Raw genomic sequence first — 23563 nt, 5'->3', positions numbered from 1 at the left:
TGATAAAATAACTGAGGCAAGATTCTCTTTGTTCACCTAGTTTAATCTGCTCGGGGGGAGGAAGCATCCGAGACCTGATACTTATCCAGGGAACAGCAGGGAGTCTGGGGTGACTCTTCTCAAATTGGGGACAAAGAGAATGAGAGGAAAAGGAAATAGATTGAGAAGAAAAAAAGCCCATGTTTTTGTCTCTTGATTTACATCCCATTCCCTTGCCTAATTAAACTTCTTCCTAGGTGTTAATTCAAATAAATAACTCTTGTAGCCTCTGATATACTCAGTGGGATGGAGGAACTCGCTGTGGGGGGGGGGGTTCCGTTTATTCAACCTCTTCCTGCACAGTCCAGCTCCCTCCGTAAGGGGCCATCTGCTCCCGGTGGCACTGCCACACACACGCATCTTGGGATGAGCTAACATGGGTGTGGTGAAACCATGCCTGGTCTCTGCTGGGTTTGAGATTTTGGGCTCCTAGCCTCATCTCATTAACTGCCAAATGGACCCTTGTTAGTCCAAGATTGCCAAGTTTCCAAGAATGGGAATCTACAAGTAAAAGAACAATACCCATCTGATGTGAGGTTTACTAAGGACACCGCCACAATCTCCACCACCGATGATGATGATGATGGTGGTAAAAATCTCTCTACTTATGAACTCTCTTCAGGTCCCTTCCCAACATTTGCCCCCAATCCTTACAGGACTGGTGAGGAAGGAGAATGCCCAGAAAGGGGGAAATAAACTAGCAATTGGCAAAGGGCAAAAGGGGAGGGGAAGGCAGAAAGGTCATAAAGCATCAGGAAGAGAAAATGCACCTCTAGCCTGTCGGCACCTGTGCCGTCTCATCGTGTGAAACTGCGTCTTTGGGTTTTACTCCCGTCTCCTCGGCCCACCCCCTGCATCCTTCCTCTCCTGACACCCCATAAGTGTGGGCCTTTTTTTGGGGGAGGCCCATTGTGTGGCTTGCAGGATCTTAGTTCCCCGACCGGGGATCGAACCCGTATCCCCTGCAGTGGAAGCGCAGAGTCCTAACAACTGGACTTCCAGGGAATTCCCTAGTGTGGGCTTTTTAAATTTGTGTATCTCTCAGATCAGGAACCCCATAGACCCTTGAATCATTTATGTATTTGCTATAAGCATTTACTGAAACCTCTGCGAGCCAGGTGCCCTGCAGGCTGTGGGCACTGTCGCTAGATACGAGGGCCCTGGGAGTTCACAGGACCCCACCAGGGTAACGCATTGTGAGAAGTGGCTGGTAGCGGTCGAACAGGCTGCTTGGGAGCTGAGAGGAGGACCACCTCGGTCAAGGGGTCACCTGACACCGAGGGCAATCAATCTGCAGTGTTCCTAATACACCCCTAATGCTCTGCGTGGTTGAACCCAGTGGCCTGGGTGTAGGACTCACCTCAAGCTGGGGGTTTTCAGGCCGTGCATGGAGGAGGATAAAGAAGCCAGGAAATTCAGGATATTGGTGAGGGCGGTGACATGATGCTTCTTGGGGTTACGGTGAGAGGACTTCGAGAAAAAGAAGGGATGGAGAAGCCGACTTGGAAATGAGGCTGTGTGAGGCTGCAAGGCAGGGAGGTAGTGGCCAGAGGGGGCCACAGGCCTCAAGACCATAGGAGTTCTCCAGCCTCTGGGGGCCTGGTTTTCGGGATCCTCTACGTCCTGACCTCACCTGAGCTGCTTAACAGTATCTCGTCCCCACTATTCCTCCCCATCTCCTGTTCAAATCCTACCCATCTTCCAAGGCCAAATCCTACTTCTCACGCTTTCCCTCACTTCCCTAGCCCACCTGGATCTCCCCTCCCAGCCACGAGTTACCACTTCCAGACTCGCTATAGTTTCAAGTGCTCTCTTTTCCTGCACAGGGACAGTGTGAGCTCCTCCTGAGCGCAGATGTTACTGTTTATGTGCCGAGTACAGTGACAGGCACATCACAGATGCGTAAGAAATATTTAGCAGTTGATCTTGGCTAGTTAGCCAGGTGCCTTGGGCAAGTTAGTAGCCTATCTAAACCCTCATCCATTCAATGAGGTTCATCGTACCCCCAATGACACATACCAGACAATGATGGAGAAAACTAAGAGTTGTGGTATCCTGGACACCAAAAGAAGAAAGTGTTTTAGGCGGGAAGGTGAGGTCAACTGTACCAAGCGCTGCTAAGAAACGGGGGCGGGGCTAAGATCTAACAAAGTGAAGGTCATTGCTGGCTTTTACAGGAGCAGTTCCAGGGTGGGGAGGGGGGTTGGGGGACGGTAGGGCAAAGCTGGCTGCAGTGGTGAAACCGAGCAGGACCCTGTGTGGCTCCCGGGCACAAAAGCCTTCCTGTGTCCCCCCCATTTCTTAATTACAGGAAATAGGCTTCATTCAGCCTCCAAGACCTTCCCTGAGTTCCAAAGGGCAGGTTCAGACCATTGCTAATCAGGGAAGGGAGGGGATGCAGAGACAAGAGAGGAATAGTCAAGAAACAATAGCGCAGCCTTGGGGCAGGGTCCTGGTTCCCCCTCAAGGGATACACAGAACAGTATCTTTTAACTGTTTTGCAGACACTGAAACCCTCACCAGGTGGAGGAAGTTAACTGTTAGCTGCCCACAAGCACTAGACCCCAGACTGGTTGGAACCAGAAGGTTGATGATGCAGACTCCCGCTTACCTCACCACCAACCAATCAGAAGAAGGTCCACGAGCTGATCACACCCTCTTTGAACCATTGCTATAAAACTCCTCACTACTCCCTCCAGGTCAGGACACACAGTATTGAGGGCATTAGCCCACTGTGTCCCCCTTTGCCTGGCAAAGCAATAAAGCTCTTCTTTTCTACTTCACCCAAAACCCTGTCTCCGAGATATAATTGGGTATCGGGGTACAGAGGCTGGATTCGGCTTCAGTAGTTCAAGAGGGAATGGGAGGCTCTGGGAAGAGGTTAACAGCCTAGTTTTAGAATCTAATTAAAGACAGAATAGCTACAAAGCCATGGGCAACATTTACAATGAAACGAGGTGACCAGGTTGTCCTATAAACCCTCAGACACAAGCAGGGGTCACAAAGCCCCCCTGGTGTCAGCGTCTGTGTAGAGAAAGGAGAGGGAAGCGGCAGGGCATCTAACAGTTCTGGGAAGAGGAGAACCCAAAGAGCTAACAGGTGCTCAGCTGGAAAGTGAGCCAATTTGAAAATGGCAGCTGAAACTTTGGAGGGATTTTTCTACTCCAAGGTGGAATGTAAAGCCAACAGCAGCTGGAAGATCTAGCCCCTACTGGGGAGAAAGTGCTGGGAATGGAATCAAAACTAAGGAGGATGAAGATGACACGTACAAGGAAAGAGAAGGTCCGGCGGGGGAAGGGAGCAGAGCCAGGAAATTGTAATGTAAGCTGAAATATTTTTAAACACTTCACCAAAAGAGCAGAAGAAGCTAGAAAAAGCTATTTGCACCAAGCTTCTTCCAGAAAGTTCAGGGAAACTAAAACTCTCATAAAAATGAACAACAGAAAAGTATGGAAGGCAAATCCAACACAAAGTTACTATAAGGAAAAAGGATATAAAAGGATAGTCAGGAGTACAACAATCCTACAGAGAGTGAAAGCTTGCCAAAAAGATGTGCTAACTGTAATCGTCTATTGGGTTGGCCAAAAAGTTCGTTAGGGTTTTTCTGTAAGATATTATGAAAAAACCCAAACGAACCTTTGGCCTGCCCAATATTTCAAGTTAAGCGAAAAGACAGTAGACAATGATTAAAAAAACAGGAAAGAACAAAATGAATCAGCATTTGAAAAACTCAAAAATGAGGCAACAGAATTCAGGGAAGAAGTAGAAACTTTTAACAAAGAAGCATTTCAGAAATGAAGACTCAACTAGACGGAACACAAAGTGAATAAACAGAACAGAGTATGCCTTAGGAGAAACAGAAGGTGGAAGCGAGGAAAACGTTTAAAGAGAAAAAGAAAGGATATCAAACAAATTTAGGAGATTCGGGCGAATACTGGAGACAGGCAAAGAAGGTTCAATACGCAAAATGGAAGTCCCTAAAAAATAACCCAAAGCAAAAGGAAAGAGAACAGAAACTAAAATTCCAGAAAACTTTCCTGAAATTAAAAGATGTGAAACGACAAATTGAAAAAGCACACCGTGTAACTAAGACCCAGAAAAACCAACACCAAGTCATATTCTAGTAAACCTGTTGAACTTTTGAAGGGAACTATGGAAGAGAAAGAAAAAGAATCCTTTGGGCATCCAGGTAAGAAGGGGGAAATTATCTTCCGATGATCATTTGCCCTTTGGACAGCCATGCTTTACGTCAGAGGAATATTTGAGATAGTCAGAGAAAGAAAATGAACCAAGGAATACTGTTTTCATGAGCCCTTCCCGAGAAATTTACTAGAGAACAAGCTTCTGACAACCAAATAACTAGAGAGGCATTGACGTAAGGACTGGTAACAAGCAATAAAGAGTGACTTGCTGAACTAAGACCCAATGAGGGTTCGAAGTGAGAGAACATAGGGACTTCCCTGTCGGTCCAGTGGTTGAGACTCCATGCTTCCACTGCAGGGGGCGTGGGTTTGATCCCGGGTTGGTTAACTAAGATCCCACGTGCTGCAGAGCGCAGCCAAAAAACAAAAACAAACAAAGTGAGAGAATATAGTAGGTGTTGGTTACACGTAGATGCCCAGGCAATGTAGATATAACTACAAAAATAGGAGGGCACGTGCAAAAAACTTTAATTGTTCTAAGAAATTGTATTGGTGGTATGTAGTGTTTGAATTCTCAGCCTGTTATGTGTGTAATGTGGAATAAAGTAAACACGAACTATGGTCTGTTCTAATTCTTACATCCACTGTGCCCTTGAGAACCAGAATTCTCAGTGTGGAAGAAAGGAGATATGGATATAATCTAGACGGGGTAAAGGAAAAACGCTGTGGTCATGTATCTGAATTGGAACTATCAACACGGACTCATGAATTCCTAGCTCTGTTTGAACATTTCTACTACTTAGATTGTGGTCCTGCAATGCTATTTCCCACTAAAAGAAGAGCTTCATGGAAAAAAGGCTGGTTCTAGTTCAGAGAGCAAGGAAGATATTAAAGACCACAGTGGACCCTCTGTATCTGCAAGGTTCCACATCCTTGGATTCAACCAACTACAGATCGAATATGTTAGAAAAAAAAAATCCCAGAAAGTTCCAAAAAGCAAAATTTGAATTTGCCACACAATTTACATAGCATTTTCATTGTATTTACAACTATTTACATAGCATTTACATTATTTTTACAATTTTTTACATACCATTTACATTGTATTTATAATTATTTACATACCATTTACATTGTATTAGGTATTGTAAGTAATCTAGAGATGATTTAAAGTATCGGGAAGGATGTGGATAGGTTATATGAAAATACTACACCATTTTATACAAGAGATTTGAGCGTCTGTGGATTTTACTATCCTCAGGGGTTCTGGAACCAGACCCCCATGGATGCGGAGGGTTGACTATACTAGGATCATGTCAAAAGGACCAGAGGCCAAACTGAAGAGGTTCCCATGGGCCAAAGATGGGACTCTGAATCACAATGAGAATAATGATTACAACCAATCGATACCCATGAGTCTATAATGCTATTAAAAAACTAACAATTAATTAGCAAACTTCATTGGCTAATAAGGAATCAATCTGTTATCTTGTCAACCAGTAAGAAAAAAAAAAGGGAAAGATCCAAGCATTTATCCTGCCTTTTCTTTATGAGATGTACCACTGGGCATCCAAAGGGTAGATGAGGGGAAGCATTTCTTTATAAGTAGTCCAACTAATAAATGAAAAAAAATACCCCACCATGATGATAGAATTAGACTACTGCCATTTTGTTACCCACTAAACATTAATGGACCTAAGCAATGAGCATCAATTCCAACTAATAAAGGAGAAAGAAATGATAGAATTAACATCTCACCATTTGCCACTCCTTGGAAATTAATGGATCTAGGACATAATCATTAATGGCTCCTAACATCACCTGGAGTGAGACAAGCAGACTTTACGCGCTTCTGATGTAAGGTAAGACCACCAATTGTCTTGCCAAAAGGACTGAACCCAAGTCTGATCAAGCCTCTGGACTCACCTGCCAGTTTGCAGACTATATGGAGAACAGAGAAGCGTGTTGAACTGCCCCAGACTGTAGGAAATTACAGCTCAAAAGTCTTGGGTTCTTCAACAGATAAACTTCAAGGACAAGAAAGGGATGGCAGAGGGAACTAGAGATAGAAAAACGAGCAACTCTAAATCTATAGTGTCTAGGAATGTACATGTATGATGAAACAAGAAATGCAAGGAAGTGATTTCTGTGAAGGTGATGTTGGTGGTTACTTTTGGAGAGGAGAAGGCAATGACTGGAACAGAGCACCTGCACCAGCTTCTGGGGCTGCTGGTGAAGTTCTACTTCTTGACCTGAGTGGTAGTCACATGGGGGTTCACCTTAGCTATCCATCCTTGAGCTATCCATCTGTTCTATACGACTTTCTGCATCTATGTTTTATCTTACAATAAAACGGTAGAAAAAAGGAGAGAAAATGGGAGAAGAGGAAGCGGAAGTAGAACTGCAGACAACCCTCATGAGGAATTAAACACTATAAAAGGGAGGAGGAATGGGACGGCAGTTGGGGAGGAGTGGAGGCTCAAGGGAAGTCCTCATTTGTGTCTTTTTTTTTTTTTTATTGCGGTACGCGGGCCTCTCACTGTTGTGGCCCCTCCCGCTGCGGAGCACCGGCTCCGGACGCGCAGGCTCAGCGGCCACGGCTCACGGGCCCAGCCGCTCCGCGGCACGTGGGATCCTCCCGGACCGGGGCACGAACCCGCGTCCCCTGCATCGGCAGGAGGACTCTCAACCACTGCGCCACCAGGGAAGCCCCTCATTTGTGTCTTTTGGATGAGAAATGGCTTCTCTGCAGGCTGATTGGAATTATCCAGTAGAAATGGAAAGAATAACCATCCAGGATGGGGGAGGCTACCGCAGGAATGGCAACTGCATCTCAGACAAACAATAGTCTGGCACATTAAATTAATGTTGATTGGAAATTTATGATTTGACATTTGGTTAGTATTTAATATGTAAATGAGTTTTGCTTTTATAGTTATAAAAGAAGTTGATACCTAGATTTCTCCATAATAATCTAAGCGCACCCTGGAGATCTTAAAAATGTTTTTCTTTCAAAAAGGGTCTTACGCAATTTTGAGAAAAGTTGCCTTAGGAAATTCTTTTCTATAAAGAGTTCAAGAAACCTTTTGTAAACTAAGAAATTATTTGGACCTCATGTTCCTTATTTACAAAATAAAGGAGATGAATTACAGAATTTCTGGAGCCCTTTCCAGCTCTCAGTGGGAAATTCAAGTTTTCTAACAGTGGGTTTGCTTGAAACAAAGTGCAAACTGTAACACAAACAACAGACACACAGCAAACAAAAAGTACATATTAAATTCTTCCTCAGTTTTCCTCCCTTTACAATTGTATTATCCTAAATGTTTTCCTCTTTCCATGCAGCCCTACTTTCTGAACTCTTTTTTTTTTTTTTTTTTTTTGCGGTACGCGGGCCTCTCACTGTTGTGGCCTCTCCCATTGCGGAGCACAGGCTCTGGATGCGCAGGCTCAGCGGCCATGGCTCACAGGCCCAGCCGCTCCGCGCCATGTGGGATCTTCCTGGACCGGGGCACGAACCCGTGTCCCCTGCATCGGTAGGCGGACTCTCAACCACTGCGCCACCAGGGAAGCCCTGAACTCTTTACTTGCCTTTCTGTCTATAAATGGCTATGGATCTGGAAGCAGTAAGCTGGTAAGCGGGCCTGGTGCCAAGCGTAAAGAAGAGTGATCAAGCATCCCCAGGTTTGGTACTTGTCCTTAAGAATTCGGCCTTTACGTCTCTAGCCCAGGATTCTTCATACTCCTCTTTCATCCTCTAATAAGCTCTCCTATATTCCAAACCTCTACCCAGTTCCATTCCCCCAGACCTGTCACCTCCTCATATTCCCACACTTAGGTAGTTCCCTTTCACACTGTAGGAGGGTTGGCCTGTGACTACCAGTATCAGCAGAAGTGACAGCATTGTCATTTCCAAGGTTAGGTTACAAAAGACTGTGGCTTCCATAAAAAAAGAATGAAATCATGCCATTTGTGGCAACATGGAGGGACCTAGAGATTATCATACTAAGTGAAATAAGTCAGAGAAAGACAAACATATATCACTTATATGTGGAATCTAAAAAAAAATGATACAAATGAACTTATTTACAAAACAGACTCACAGACATAGAAAACAAATTTATGGTTACCAAAGGGGAAAGGGGTGGGGGAGGGATAAATTAGGAGTTTGGGATGAACAGATACAGACCACTATATATAAAATAGGGAAACAATAAGGACCTACTGTGTAGCACAGGGAAATATATTCAGTAACTTGTAATAACCTATAATAGGAAAGAATCTGAAAAAGAATATATATATACATATATATCACTGAATCACTTTGCTCTACACTTGAAACTAATACAACATTGTAAATTAACTATACTTCAATGAAAAAATGCAAAAAAAAGAAAAAAATCTTAAAAAAATTTTTTTTGAAAAAGACTGTGGCTTCCATCTTGGGCACATTCCCCTTCCTTACTTGCTCTGGAGGGAGCCAGCTGCCAGGTCTTAAGCACACTTAGGCAGCTCCGTGGGGAGACCCGTGCTATGAGGAACTGAGGTCCTCCGTCCAGCAGCCCGTAAGGCCTGCCAACCACCATAGGGATCCTTCAGCCCCAGATGAATCTCAGAGAAGATGGTAGCCCGGCTAAGGTTTTGACAACAACCTCTTGAGATACCTTGAACCCAGATCACCCAGCTAAGCTCCTGAAATCCCTGCCCCACAGAAACTGTGAGATAATATACATTTACTGCTTTAAGCTGCTAACTTTGGGGGACAATTTGTTACACAGAAATAGATAACTAACATGGCAGCTTTCAAACTTCCTGACCACAACCCATAGAAATGCTTTCCGCTCTGCAGTTCAGGACACACACGCATGCTTACACATACACACACATGCACACACTCAGCCATGCACTAGACAAGCATCCACAACTATTATTTCATGAAACAATACTTATTCCTACTGCATATATTCGGCATACTCTATTTTCTCGATTATTGTTTTCTTTTTCTTTCCATTCCATTTTAAAGAAAATGGTAATAGTGCCCCGCTGAGCTGATTTCACAATCCACACATGCATTTTGGGCAAAGAGTGCAGAAGGACAGTGGGGAACAAATCATCATTTCTTTTGTTTTGTTTATCATTGGCTGATACTGCAGTAGCCATGACCTTAACTGACACACCCCTAAAGCCAGTTTAGTTTTTTATTTTTTTAAACTAGCCCCTCTGTATAGAGTAGGTACCCAAAACTGCTCAATGTCTAATCCCTACACTTCATTATGTTTGGTAATAGGAGTCCAGATAACACTATACTTAATTTTTCATTAATATTTCATTAACTATTTAGTCACACAAAATTTAGAAAAATATGATGAAAACCTCAGTGTTCATATTCCAGCTGGGGAAAAAAAAAAAACATTAGAAATACAAATGCAGACCTTGTGCAGCCCTTCCCAACCCCAATTCCCTCTCCTACCATAGAAGTAACCTTTATCCTGAAGTTTTTGTTTCTCATTCCCATGCATGCGTTTTATAGTTTTATTGTATATGTTTATACATATGCAGGTTTCTTTTCATACAGTCTTATATTTCATATAAATGGGATCATACTGCATATATCCTTTTATGACTATTTTTTTTAATACGTAAGAAGTAAATTTATTGAGAGAGAGACACACTCCGTAGACAGGGTGTGAGCCATCTCAGAAAGTGAGAGTCTTTTATGACTTTTTTATGCCCAACATGCTGTGGAGATTTATCCATTAACTCTAGTTCACTCAGATTTATTTATTTACTTATTTATTATTTAATGTGTTCATTCATTCATTTATTTATTTGCTGCACCTCGCGGCTCGCATAATCTTAGTTCCCCGACCAGGGATTCAACCAGGGCCCTTGGCAGTGAAAGCGCGGAGTCCTAACCATGGACCGCGAGGCGATTCCCTCTAGTTCACTCATTTTAACTCCTGTATATTATTTCATGGTATGAATTGTACCCAGACTCATTTGTCCATTCCTCCTGCTGGTAGTCACTTAGATTTTTTTTTCTGTTTTGAACAATACTCGATGGACACATATATTTCTAGTGTACATTCTCTCTCGAGCATATAAATAGATGTTGAATTTCTTAAGAAAACAGGATTAATACCTAAATAATCCTAGCAAAGAACTCTGATCGGTTTTATCCTTGTCCCATTTTTGTATCCCAGACTATAGGTCTGGATTTGTTTCTGTTTAGTCAATAGAGCCTCGAAAATGGGGCGAGGTGTCGGGTTAAAAGAACAAAAATAAAAAATGAAACATCTGCTTCCTTTTGAACTGGAGATGTGAAGGAAGCCTAAGGAGATAATGCCTTAGTCATTTTTAATAGCTGCTGGAATGTCTTAACTCAAATTATCATGAACTTTTCTCTATGTAACCTGCCTATCAGAATCTGTGGGGAGAGCCATGTCTTTTACCCATAATTTCAGGAACAAGAGGTTGATCCTGCCTGGGTTCATCTAGGCTGGGGATCAGCAAACTTTTGCTGTCAAGGGCCAGGTAGTAAATATTTCAGGCTTTACAGTCTCTACCACAACTACTGACCTCTGTCTTTGCAGAATGAAAGCAGCCATAGGCTATTCATAAACTAGAGTATGAGTGTTCCAATAAAACTTTATTTACAAAAACAGGCAGTGGACCAGATTTGACCTGCAAGTCATAGTTTGTTGAGTCCTGTCCTAAGCAGAAGAAAACAATTTAGACCAGCAATATGTAGTATTGTATATCGAAATTTAAACTTTAATCTGATATTCTTCCCCTTTTAGATGGTCAATTATCCTAAAAACTGGTCACACCCAGTCCTGTTGAGAGTGCAAATAAATAATTATCAATACTATTATACACTGCCGGTAGGAGAGGTGCATTCATTTATTTCCTCAACAACTATAAAGAGCTATGAGCCGCAACAGAGGCCACGTACTCCACAGGATACTGGGGACATGAAAATAAAGTGCACAGGCACCCTATGCTCAAGGCACTCAAGGCTAGTGAAGGGAGGCAGACATTGAAATAGCTTGTAATTGCTCAAAAGAGTGATGAAATGGAAATTTCCATGTATCTCTTATTGAAACATTGACAGTGGCATAAATATATTTTGCCAACAACAGCAGCAGCAGCAATTAAAATAAGTAACAACTCAACTGGCTAACTGCAGTCGGAGGCATCAGATACAACCTTAATCTCATGACAGGGTACCATGTGATTTCAGGAACTGAATCCAGGCTGGAGTCCATCGGGCAGACCTGGGTTTGAGACTTAGTTCTAGGACTTACTACCCCTGGGACCTTGATTGTGCTTTTATCTCTGCGTTTTAGCATCCTCTATGTAAATGGAAATAGTGATAGTACTTACTTTAAAGAGATGATTATGAACATTACATGAAACAGTGTAGGTAAAGCACCCAGCACACAGTAGGCTTCATGCAAATGGCAGCTAATTATACGTATTCATCCAACAGCATTTGTTGAGTGCCTCCTAAGTTCCAGGATCATTCCAGGTACTGAACTAGGGCTATCATTATCCTCATGATCTAATGAGATACCACAAAAGTCTCAACTTTAGGGCTTCCCTGGTGGCGCAGTGGTTGAGAATCTGCCTGCTAATGCAGGGGACATGGGTTCAAGACCTGGTCTGGGAGGATCCCACATGCCGCGGAGCAACTGGGCCTGTGAGACACAACTACTGAGCCTGCACGTCTGGAGCTTGTGCTCTGCAACAAGAGAGGCCACGATAGTGAGAGGCCCGCGCACCGCGATGAAGAATGGCCCCCGCTTGCCACAACTAGAGAAAGCCCTCGCATAGAAACGAAGACCCAACACAGCAAAAATAAATTAATTAATTAATAAACTCCTACCCCCAACATCTAAAAAAAAAAAATACTCAACTTTAGAAGCTGCACAGTCCGGGTGTAATAGGTGGCACACCCAATTCTGCAGAGTCCTCAGCCTGCCTCTTCCCACCGCTGGTGGCCCTTCACCTCCACCCCACCCCAGAACCATTCCCCGTGACTCTTAGGAATCTGTGATGGTTAATTTTAGGTGTCAACTTGACTGGGCCACAGGGTGCCCAGATATTTGGTCAAATATTATTCTGGGTGTTTCTCTGAGGGTGTTTCTGGCTGAGATTAACCTTTCACTCTGTAGACTGAGTAAAGCAGATGGCCTTCCCTTAGGTGGGTGGGCCTCAGCCAATCAGTGGAGGGCCAGAATTGAACACAAAGGTGGACCCTTCCCCAAGTAAGAAGCAATTCTCCCCTCCTGGTGACCTATGGATGGAACATGAGCTTCTTCCTGCCTTTGGATTCAGACACTGGCTGGGTCTCCAGCTTGCCAACTACAACCCCTGGGACTTGCCAACGTCTATAGTTGTGTGGGACAATTCCTTCTGATAAATCTCTTTATATATAAATAAATATATTTCTCTCTCTCGCGCGCTATATATATATATATATATATATACACATACACACACACACACACAGACACCCATTAGTTCTGTTTCTCTGCAGAACCCTAATACAGACCAGTTCTTACCCTGTATTGCTCCAGTCACAGGGATGACCAGCCTCCAGGCTGCCAGCACAGTTCTGGTCCAGGTGTGGGACCCCCAGAGTTGTGCAGTGTGCAACCCGCATGCTCAACACCGCAGCTGTGCTCTGATCACCCACCTCAACTCTCCACGGAGCCTCCCACGTCCCCACCTCGCCTTCTCTCCCAGGGCCATGTACTCAGTACTCATGGACAAGGCAATGACCCGCCAACTCCAAACGTCCCCGACACCTTACCTCCAGGCACGCAATGGAAGCCGTCTCCCTGATAACCAGGTTTGCACTGGCACGTGAAGGACCCTGGAGTGTTGTAGCAGACGGCATCAGGGTGGCATCGGCTTAGCTGGCATTCATCCACATCTGCAAGACAGCCACCAAGCCCGGGGACAGTGAGATTCCTCCTAGAATTCCTAGTTTCCAGAATAACATAAGCCACTTGCTCAACTTTTGGGGACTCAGTTTCTGATCTGGGAACAGTGATTTAGGAACTCATCAAACATTAATTATCAAAACACTAACTCCTCAATTTCTATCCAGTGTATTTACAAATGTGTTTCATTTTGATGTTTTCATGAAAAATCAAGCGTGCAAAAGGAAAAACGAGAGGATCTTTTTTCATTATTTCCTTCTCATCATAAACGAGAGCTTCAGAAATGTCTGAGTTTGGAGACAGATGATAACTGCTTGACAAAAAAATCTCAAAGACCAGAGAAAATTCACATGTTCAGTAACAAAGAGAAAGTATTTCAGAAATTATAATCTCTTAGAGAAGCTTGGACTTTCCAGAAATACTCCATGGTGTAACGTTAAGTAATTTTGCAAACCAGGGGACCGGGGAACGGTGTTCAGAGTTATTTCACTTAAAATTATCTCTAAGAGCACCCTGGCTGCCAACAGTGGACTGATCTGAGGTCTGAATTTTGTGGAACCATTTATTCTCTGCATCTGAAGTCATTTATTCAAAAAGGGGACTTCACATTTTTGGTAACACAAGATTAGAGCAGGCCAGGTGAATGACTGTATGTATCTTATTAAATGAAAGGCTGGACTTTAAGCTCCATGTGTGTAAGGATTGTTTGTCTTTTCATGAAAGACAAACAATCTCCTCAGTCCCTAGCAGACAGCAGGTGTTTAATTATTGCCTGAACGAGCAAGTGACATGGAACAAAATGGTACAGGGAGGACAAGTGTCTTCCCCAGTGAGAACAGCCCCCCAAAGAAAACACATAATTCAAATTACTAGAGATACAAAATACAGCCCATCTACTCAACAGAGTTGAGAGAAGAATTCTCTTTTTTTTTTTTTAATTTTATTTATTTTTTTTTTTTGGCTGTGTTGGGTCTTCGTTGCTGTGCGCGGGCTTTCTCTAGTTGGGGCGAGCGGGGGCTACTCTTCGTTGCGGTGCACGGGCTTCTCATCACGGTGGCTTCTCTTGTTGCGGAGCACGGGCTCTAGGCGCAGGGGCTCACTAGTTGTGGCACATGGGCTCAGTAGTTGTGGCGCACGGGCTTAGTTGCTCTGCAGCATGTGGGATCTTCCCGGACCAGGGATCGAACCCATATCCCCTGCATTGGCAGGCAGATTCTTAACCACGGCGCCACCAGGGAAGCCCGAGAAGAATTCTCTTGAATTTGGAGTTGAGTTAGTAATTAGCATGTGGTAAGTAACACCCAGGGAATTTTTTCAGGTTACACAGGGAGGAAAGTCAGAGTGACCACATACCTTGGCAGGCTCTGCCATCCCCAGAGAAGCCTGGCAGACAGGAGCAGGTGTAGGAGGAGCCTCCCAAATAGATGCACTGGGCCCGCTGAGAGATGTCACAGTCATGAAGGCCAGTCTCACAGTAGTTGATGGGGCGCTGGTCCATGACAGCTTCAGACAAAAGGTTGACACGCAATGTTTGGAAGAGTCCCCTGAGCAGTCCCAGGGCCCTTCCAAGCAGTGTAGTCCACCGAGGTGGACCATGTCTGGACCCCACACCTCCAGACATCTCTTCAGGTTCATCTCTGCTCCCCGCTGGATGGTACCCCTGGCTCTCCTCCTGTTTCCTCCCACCTGGATCCCACCTCTGATAAGTCTTCGCAGCCTGCCACTGCAGGGGGTCAACCGGCCTGGCTCTCGACCTCAGCTTCGCCCCAGGGCTCTGTCTCAGGCCACTCTCCACACCTGGTCCCCGAAACCCAACTTTCCCTTCATCTGGATGTGGAGGTGGAATCTGCAGGTAGACACGCTTCCCGTGGCACCTCTGTTGGTGGAGCGTTTGGAGCTGAGGATCTGAGACTTCCACGGTATCTTTGCCCTCGGCTCACTGGGCGGGTGGAATATTCACTACGAATGCCAAAGTCACCCACGTCCCACCAAGGAAGGTGAAATAAACTTTCCCAGGGAAGTGAGACGGGGATGGTAGGATGACTGTGGGCCTCTGGGGTGGGCAGCCCTGGGTTTCTACAAGGTGCATGAGGCCACCATATGGCTTTGGGTGAATCATATAACTTTTCGGAGCCACAATTTCTTCCCCTGTAGAATAGGAATGACTTCCAGCTTGCCAAGCATGGGGAGGCCCAGTAGATGGGACTATTATTTTCTAAAGGGTCCTGGTGACAAGACTCAGAGAATGAGGTTGTAGGAAGTAGGCATGTGACATACAGGCTAGAAAATCATACCCCATCTTGTGCTGCTGCCTCAAGATGAAAGTCAAGGACTAAGGTCTAGGGGGTGATTTCCAACAGCTGGTTCAGATACTCTGGGGTTTGTAAGGCACTTTAACTCCTGGTCTTAAAGCTCTAAGGCCCAGGTCAGAGTCCTGGCCCTCACGATGCCAGAACAGTACACCTTCTTCCTGCAAGGAGGCCCTCAGGGTTTAGATTATCCTGGATACAGGAGGACTCCTCAACTGTATCCTCAATGAGTCTTCCCAAGATTAATTCCAGTCCATCCTGCCTCAAGTGCTTCGGCAGAGAGAGCTCCAAGCACTGTCAGGGGACAGGTAAAGAAGAGGATCCTCTTCAAAGGTCTGCGCCCATGACAGGTTAGCAAAGTACCGTATTGGTGGATGGAGGCCCAGCCTGCGGACTCAGCAGTTTAGACTCCTGAAGTTGGACTGTTAACTAACTCCCATGGGACAGGGACCATGGAACCAAGTCTGTGGGCCAAAGGGTTACTGGATTTTAAATTGCTACAAGTGGTCCAAATTTCCTTCCAGACAACAGTAGCCCAGATTACACTGAACCAAACCAAGGACACACTGTTTCCTTGGGCCGCTCCTGTCTTCTCTCACCTTTCATCGTTTCTAACATTCTTCGTCTCTCCAGGGTCCTCTTTCCCCCAACTCCTTCAGCTCGCAAAGTGTGAAAGGGACACTCTCGGAGAATTGGGACCAAAAAAAATGTAGGGGAAATATACCCAGACAGAACAACCAGGAAAGGAGTCTCACTTCTCTTCCATCAAATATTCATGTCATTAGAGTGCATAAGTGACCATTTTACACATTGTGTTCGCTCCAGCCTCATTGTGCCCCACCCTTGGCAACATGGGTAGGTCCTAATGTCCCCTGCCCTGACATCACCTTCACCGTTGCTTTTTTTTTTTTTTTTTTTTTTTGGCCAAGCTGCTTGGCTTACAGGATCTCAGTTCCCCAACCAGGAACTGAGCCCCGGGCCCACGGCAGTGAAAGTGCAGAGTCCTAACCACTGGACCGCCAGGGAATTCCCACACCTATGCTTCTATAATCCTCAAACCCTTTCTAGAAAAAGGTAGTTTATAATTTAATTTTTTTTAGTTTATTTATTTTTGGCTGTGTTGGGTCTTCGTTGCTTTCCCTAGGCTTTCTCTAGTTGCGGTAAGCAGGGATTACTCTTCGTTGCGGTGCGCGGGCTTCTCATTGTGGTGTCTTCTCTTGTTGTGGAGCACGGGCTCTAGGTGTGCGGGCTGCAATAGCTGTGGCTCGCGGGCTCTAAAGCTCAGGCTTAGTAGTTGGGGTGCACGGGCTTAGTTGCTCCGTGGCATGTGGGATCTTCCCGGACCAGGGCTCTAACCCATGTCCCCTGCATTGGCAGGCGGATTCTTAACCACTGCGCCAGCAGGGAAGCCCCTATAATTTAATTTTTTAAATCACGTTTTCCTTTATGTAAGACCATTTTTCATGCCAGAGCAATTTTCTTCTGAGGGAAGCTTTAGAACTTTACAACTCCAAGCAATTTAGTTCTACCTTTTTCATTTTCAAAGTATACAAAGCATTTTTTGTCTTTTTCTTTATTTTTTTTAACATCTTTATTGGAGTAGAATTGCTTTACAATGTTGTGTTAGTTTCTGCTGTGCAACAAAGTGAATCAGCTATGTGTATACATATATCCCCATATCCTCTCCCTCTTGCATCTCCCTCCCACCCTCCCTATCCCACCCCTCTAGGTGGACACAAAGCACCGAGCTGATCTCCCTGTGCTATGCGGCTGCTTCCCACTAGCTATCAATTTTACGTTTGGCAGTGTAAATTTTTAAGCAAAATATACAACACAAAGGAGACCTTTTCACTGATTTACACAAGAGGGGCCACCAGCACATCCAGCTCTGCTTCCCTCAAAGGCTCCTAACCCCGCAGGCTGGCAATTTCCTACAATTCTCACCCTGCCTGTCAACTAGCAGGGGGTACAGGGTGGTAGGGAGGGGAAAGTTTTGGAGAGGACAGAAAATCAGGCTCAAAATGGGATTTAAAACCAGTATGGAGGTTCCTTAAAAAACGAAAAATAGAATTCCCACATGACCCAGCAATCCCACTACTGGGCATATACCCAGAGAAAACCATAATTCAAAAGGAGACATGCACCCCAATGTTCATTGCAGCACTACTTACAATAGCCAGGTCATGGAAGCAACCTAAATGCCTATTGACAGACGAATGGATAAAGAAGATGTGGCACATATATACAAAGGAATATTACTCAGCCATAAAAAGGAACGAAATTGGGTCATTTGTAGAGACGTGGATGGATCTAGAGACTGTCATACAGAGTGAAAGAAGTCAGAAAGAGAAAAACAAATAACGTATATTAACGCATATATGTGGAACCTAGAAAAATGGTACAGATGAACCGGTTTGCAGGGCAGAAAGTGAGACACAGATGTAGAGCACAAACATATGGACACCAAGGGGGGAAAGTGGTGGGGGTGGTGGAGGTGGTGGTGGGATGAATTGGGAGATTGGGATTGACAGATATACACTACTATGTATAAAATAGATAACTAGTGAAAACCTACTGCATAGCACAGGGAATTCTACTCAGTGCTCTGTGGTGACCTAAATGGGAAGGAAATCCAAAAAAGAGGGGATATATGTATACGTATAGCTGATTCACTTTGCTGTACAGCAAAAACTAACACATTGTAAAGCAACTATACTCCAATAAAAATTAATTTTAAAAAATTAATTACAATTACATGTTCAGTTGGGGTTTTACTTTTCTAGCTCCCGCATTTCTGAAGAGAACCCTGGACTGTGACCTGGCATGGGCAGAGCCGAGGAACTGCCCTGAGATGCTGCCACCCCATGTGACACTGGTCCCCGAGAGACACCTGCAAGGCTGGCTGGGGCCAGGAAATGAGACAACGCGGAGAAGAGAGGTGATGCCAAGAAGGAAGGACAAAACGAGGGAAAGAAGCCACGTGTTACAAGGAGAGAAAAGGGCGGGGAATAAAGAACCTTTAGGGGAGTGGTTTCACAGCCTCTAGTTACTTTAAGTTCTGAGAAAAAGATCACAGAGATAAATGATTCACAGTAATTTTTCCTAACAACATGACAGGAGAGGGAGGGAGAACAGGAACGCTGGGTGAGCCAGGCTGAGCCTTTAGCTGAAGCCCAGCCCTGTTCCCCCGACCGACGGGCAGGTGCATGGTGCCGTGCACTGTACAACTCGGGGTCCCAACCTGCCCATGCTCCGTACGGGTCACGTATCACAGGCGGCAACTGTATCTACACATAGAGGTGATTTGCAGGTCAGCTGAGGCTCTTTTCCTTTGTGTCAGCATACTTTGCACATTCCAATTAACTAAAAGTTTGCACCCAGTGGAAAAGAGAAAGTCACAGGCTTGCAGAAAATGACAAAGATGGAAATCCACAAAGCAGCCCCTCCCCTAATGGATACCCATCCTCATGGAAAGACAGTCACCTCTGGCCATCCACACACCCTGCACGAGTGCCCAGCCCCTCACAGTTGTCAGGACACAGACAACCATCCAGATTCTTTCCTCACGCTTCCCTGCTCTGACCTGACAGACATCGGTCCCAGCCTGTGCTTCAACTCAGGACGTAGCTTTAACAAGGAATTCCCGGAGAGTGAAACCGACCCGTAAATTATCCAGCGAGGAGCCGGACTCTGTGTGTGAATGCATTCAGGCAGACTTGGTTTCACCCAGTGAGCCATCTCTCTGTGAGGTGAGTCTCAAAGGAGCCAATTAAAAGAGGCCAAAAGCCAAGTGGGATGGAATTGCACAGGGGGCCACGGGCAGGGGGAGAATCAGGAAACCTCGATGCCAGGTCTTGGTGGAACTTAATGATCTTCAGGTGGTTTTCACACTTGCTTCTGGGAGGGGGGAATCCATTATTCAAACAAAATCTTACTCAGAAATTGATATACAGGAAAATGAAATAGTCCTTGTATCCCCACTGGCAGATCCTGGGGCATCTCCAAGGGCCCCACGGGACACAGGAAGCCCATGATGCAGTCTAATCACCTCATTTTACAGGTGAGGAACTGAGGCCCAGAGAGGTTGTCTTCCTCAAAATCAAATGCCTAGGAGTAGACGTTTGCCCACCACCTGTCTTGCACCCCACCCTAGCCCTTCCGTGAGGGTGGATCCCAGGAAGGGCTGGAGACAGAAACTGAGGACACAACATGCCTCACACACGTCTGCCCCAGGACTGTCCACGTCACCACCCGAGGGGTAAGGGATCCACCACCAAAGCTTGAGCCGCAATATAATGCAAACGGTGCAGCCACAGAAAACAGATCTTTGAATCTGCTTCGTCTCAAAAAGCAGAGAAGGAAGTCAGGCCAAATTCACAGAAATTGTTGTTCTTTATGGAAAAAAAAAGAAGAAGTAACTTTAGCAGAGCTGAAATCTCAGCTCTGTGCAAAGGGGACTGGCTGTCTCTCAGTTCACAGATGTTTGGGTCATACTCAAAATATGAGAACGGCCTGTTCCCTCCGCCCTCAAGACACCATCTCACCCCGGGACCTTGGCGGCCTCATCTGAATTTCAAGACAGAGCAAACAGAAAGCATGCTAGGGTTTAGTAAACAGCAAGGAAAGGACAAGGAGATGGTTCACGGAGGCAGTAAAAGAGGAATCTGTTTTAAATTGGGCAGAAATGTTCAGTTCAGATGGCCCCTTTAGCATGCTGCCCTCCAGACCTGGAAATCTCCAAGAATCTTTGAACTTGAAATTCTTGGAAACAACAGGTCAAAGTGCAGCAGTCGGAAAAAGTGGGGAAATTTAAACAATCTGGCTCTTTGGAGTTGGCCCATCACCATCATCACCAAAATCATGAGCAACCTAAAGCATATAGGCTTAACTTCTAACTTTGATAGGCTATGAAGTTATGCTAGTACTTGGGGCTTGTAAAATGGAAATCCGTAAATAGAAAGGCTCCGAATGGAGTTTTAGATGTAAATCAGGAAGAATTCAATCGAAGGCAGGTAATGACACAAATGCCTATAAGGTGTTCCCTCCACGTGAATCCCAAGGCCACTAATTATAAGGAGAAACATGTCTAATTGTTTGAATAGCTATTAAAAGAATAATGGAAAGAATTAAAAGGAATTTTATAAGAAGGGAAGGGTATTACCAGTGTAGACAGGCAACACTGCTTATTCCTTGTACCTGTGACTCTCCAGGCAGTCGGAGGGAAGGAATGAAGTCTGATTCACCTTTGTAAACTGTCCTCCCCAACAGTACAGGGAAGCTTCCATCTCAGCCAGGACAACTACCTGGGGCAATACCATTCACACAGGTGCTGACATACGTCATGTGAATTACTCGTGTTGAAAAGTCACCCACAGAACTTACCCACACACGTTCCCTCCTCTGAAAACCGGTAACCCTCCACACACTCGCATCGGAAAGTTCCTGGGTAGTTATTGCAGATTGCGTGGCTCCCACACACCGAGGGCTGCTCTGAACATTCGTCAATATCTACGGCAAAAAAAATGTTTTTAAGACTTATTTATTGATTTATTTATTTTTGGCCTCGCCGCTCAGCTTGGGGGATCTTAGTTCCCCGACTAGGGATCGAACCCAGGCCCCCTGCAGTGTAAGCGCCAAGTCTTAACCACTGGACTGTCAGGGAATTCCTCCCAAATTTTTGTTTGAATGCAGACTCTTAAAAAAAAAAACACCTCTTCAAACACCACTAAACATAATAAAATAGAAAGCATTTTGGCATGCAAACGGATCCACTTTAAAACACACCTTTTTATGTTCCAAAAATGATGTTAAAGAAATCTTTTTTTCTGTGCATAATTTGAGAGTGATCCCAAGGCCCTCCTCCTAAATAAATGTGTACTCCCCGCTCCCCGCCCAACCCGCCCTGCCTTTTGGAGTTAGTTGCTGAGCCTGGCGCCCACTAACATCAGATGGGCAAATACGTGTTAGAAAGACGTGCAGACAAGTCTCCAGACTCTGAATAAGGTTCCTAAACTACAAAACGTAATTAAATATGCTCTTGTTCAAAAATACTTCCTTTCTCCAACGATACTGACAAAGCAAAGTGGGACCGTTTAAAGCCTAATTGTGAATCTTGGAACGTTACCTGAGCTTAACGCACTAACAGGAAAACCATTAACTCATAAGATTGTGAGTGATGCTCTCCCACAGGACAATACTGTGGCCATCGCGTGGGGTGACTGGAACAAAGGAACGTATGCTCCGGAGCTGGACACAGCTAGGTTCAAATCCTGCCTCCTTTCCTTACCAGCTTGTGTGGTCCCGGGCAAGTTGCCTCACTACTCTGCCTCAGTTTCCCCATTGGTGAGTACTCACGCTACTATTCATCTTGAGGGGTTCTACTGAAGATTACAGAAAATGGATGTAAGCCTAGCCTGCTCGAGAAATGTACCTATTGGGACTTCCCGGGCCAGCCGGTGGTTAAGACTCCACACTCCCAATGCAGGGGGCACGGGTTTGATCCCTGGTTGGGAAACTAAGCTCCTGCATGCCACGGGGTGCGGCCAAAAAATAAGAAGAAATTAAAAAAAAAAAAAAGAAATGCACCTAGTATTATTATCCTACACTACCAGCCACAGGGGTGTTCCGATTCTAGGAACATAGCCCTCAGGTGGCCACTGGCACTGAGGGCCAGTCTGTGGCTACCACTACAGGAAGGCTGGTTGGCCCAGATAAGAAATCAAGCTACTCTGTCATCACCTGGGTCACCTGTCCACTGATGGATTGAAATAAATACAGTCACACAAGATCCTTCTGTGCCAACCTCACTCTCAGAGTGCACAGGTACTTCTGGCATTTTTAGACTCTTGGAGATGCGTGTGAGGAAGATTTTATAGTGGCTGAGACCACACAACCCCCTCCCCCTCTCAGCTGCCCCTCCTCAATCCCATCATGTGAATCTTCCTCATGCTCCACCTCCGATGGCCAGTCCAGCCGGTCTCTTCACTGGTGAGGCAAAAGCCCTGCTGGCTTTTTGGACTATATTGCACAAGACAGGCATTTTTGCCACTTCAGCCCCGTAGCTGGACCTATACTCAGAAAAAAACCCAAACCAAATGGCATTCAGCTTTTGAAACTACACTGCAACGTAAGTTTCTGTGACGTGTTTAAGATACAAGATCTCGGGGCTTCCTTGGTGGCGCACTGGTTAAGAATCCGCCTGCCAATGCAGGGTACACAGGTTCGAGCCCTGGTCCGGGAAGATCCCACATGCCGCGGAGCAACAAAGCCCGTGAGCCACAACTACTGAGCCCACATGCCACAACTACTGAAGCTTGTGCACCTAGAGTCCGTGCTCTGCAACAAGAGAAACCACCGCGGTGAGAAGCCCACGCACCGCAACGAAGAGTAGCCCCTGCTCGCTGCAACAAGAGAAAAGCCCACACGCAGCAAGGAAGAACCAACACAACCAATAAATAAATAAATAATAATAAAAAAGATACAAGATCTCATATCACTTATATGTGGAATCTAAAATTTGGCACAAATGAACCTATCTACAAAACAGAAACAGACTCACAGACATAGAGAACAGATTTGTGGTTGCCAAGGGGGGGGAGGGGGGAGGGGGGAGGGAGAGGGATGGACTGGGAGTCTGGGGTTAGTAGATGCAAACTATTACGTTTAGAATGGATAAACAAGGTCCTACTGTATAGCACAGGGAACTATATTCAGTATCCTGTGATAAACCATAATGAAAAAGAATATAAAAAAAGGACGTACATATGTGTATAACTGAGTCACTTTGCTGTACAGCAGAACTTAACACAACACTGTAAATCAACTATACTGCAGTTAAAAAAAAAAAAAGATCTCAGACCAGAATATGGCTCCAGGCACAGCTGGAAGGTTACAGAACAAAGCCCCTCCCAAGGCAGCCTCTTAACCAGCTGGAGCTGGGATGGGGGTGGAGGGATATTCAGCAAGTGTGGACTTTCCAGCTCCATCCACCAGCTGCTGCTTCAACAACACGGGAGAAAAAGATCATTCTGCTTCACTGTGTTCTGCACTACAGCTCTCAGAGGACACTACAGGCCAGATGTCTGGACACGCTGTGCAAACTGCAGGGATCCACGGCTGAGGCTCA

General features: G+C 45.2%; 1 protein-coding gene across 2 annotated transcripts in view; it reads right to left on the bottom strand.

Moving 5' to 3' along the window:
• NID1 (nidogen 1) overlaps positions 1-23563 on the bottom strand; it is a 94281-nt gene that overhangs the window by 25060 nt on the left and 45658 nt on the right. For both annotated transcript variants that reach the window (XM_079899312.1, XM_079899311.1), the window contains exons 10-12: positions 20821-20946; positions 14483-14632; positions 12997-13119 (exon numbers count right to left, since the gene is read on the bottom strand). In XM_079899312.1, coding sequence (XP_079755438.1) covers positions 12997-13119; positions 14483-14632; positions 20821-20946 — 399 coding nt within the window. The remainder of the gene's footprint in view (positions 1-12996; positions 13120-14482; positions 14633-20820; positions 20947-23563) is intronic.

This window comes from Stenella coeruleoalba (assembly GCF_951394435.1).
Source record: "Stenella coeruleoalba genome assembly, chromosome: 16".
Lineage (NCBI taxonomy): Eukaryota > Metazoa > Chordata > Mammalia > Artiodactyla > Delphinidae > Stenella > Stenella coeruleoalba.
The sequence above is the reverse complement of the archived record's forward strand: the minus strand, read 5'-3'. Positions and strand labels throughout refer to the sequence as shown.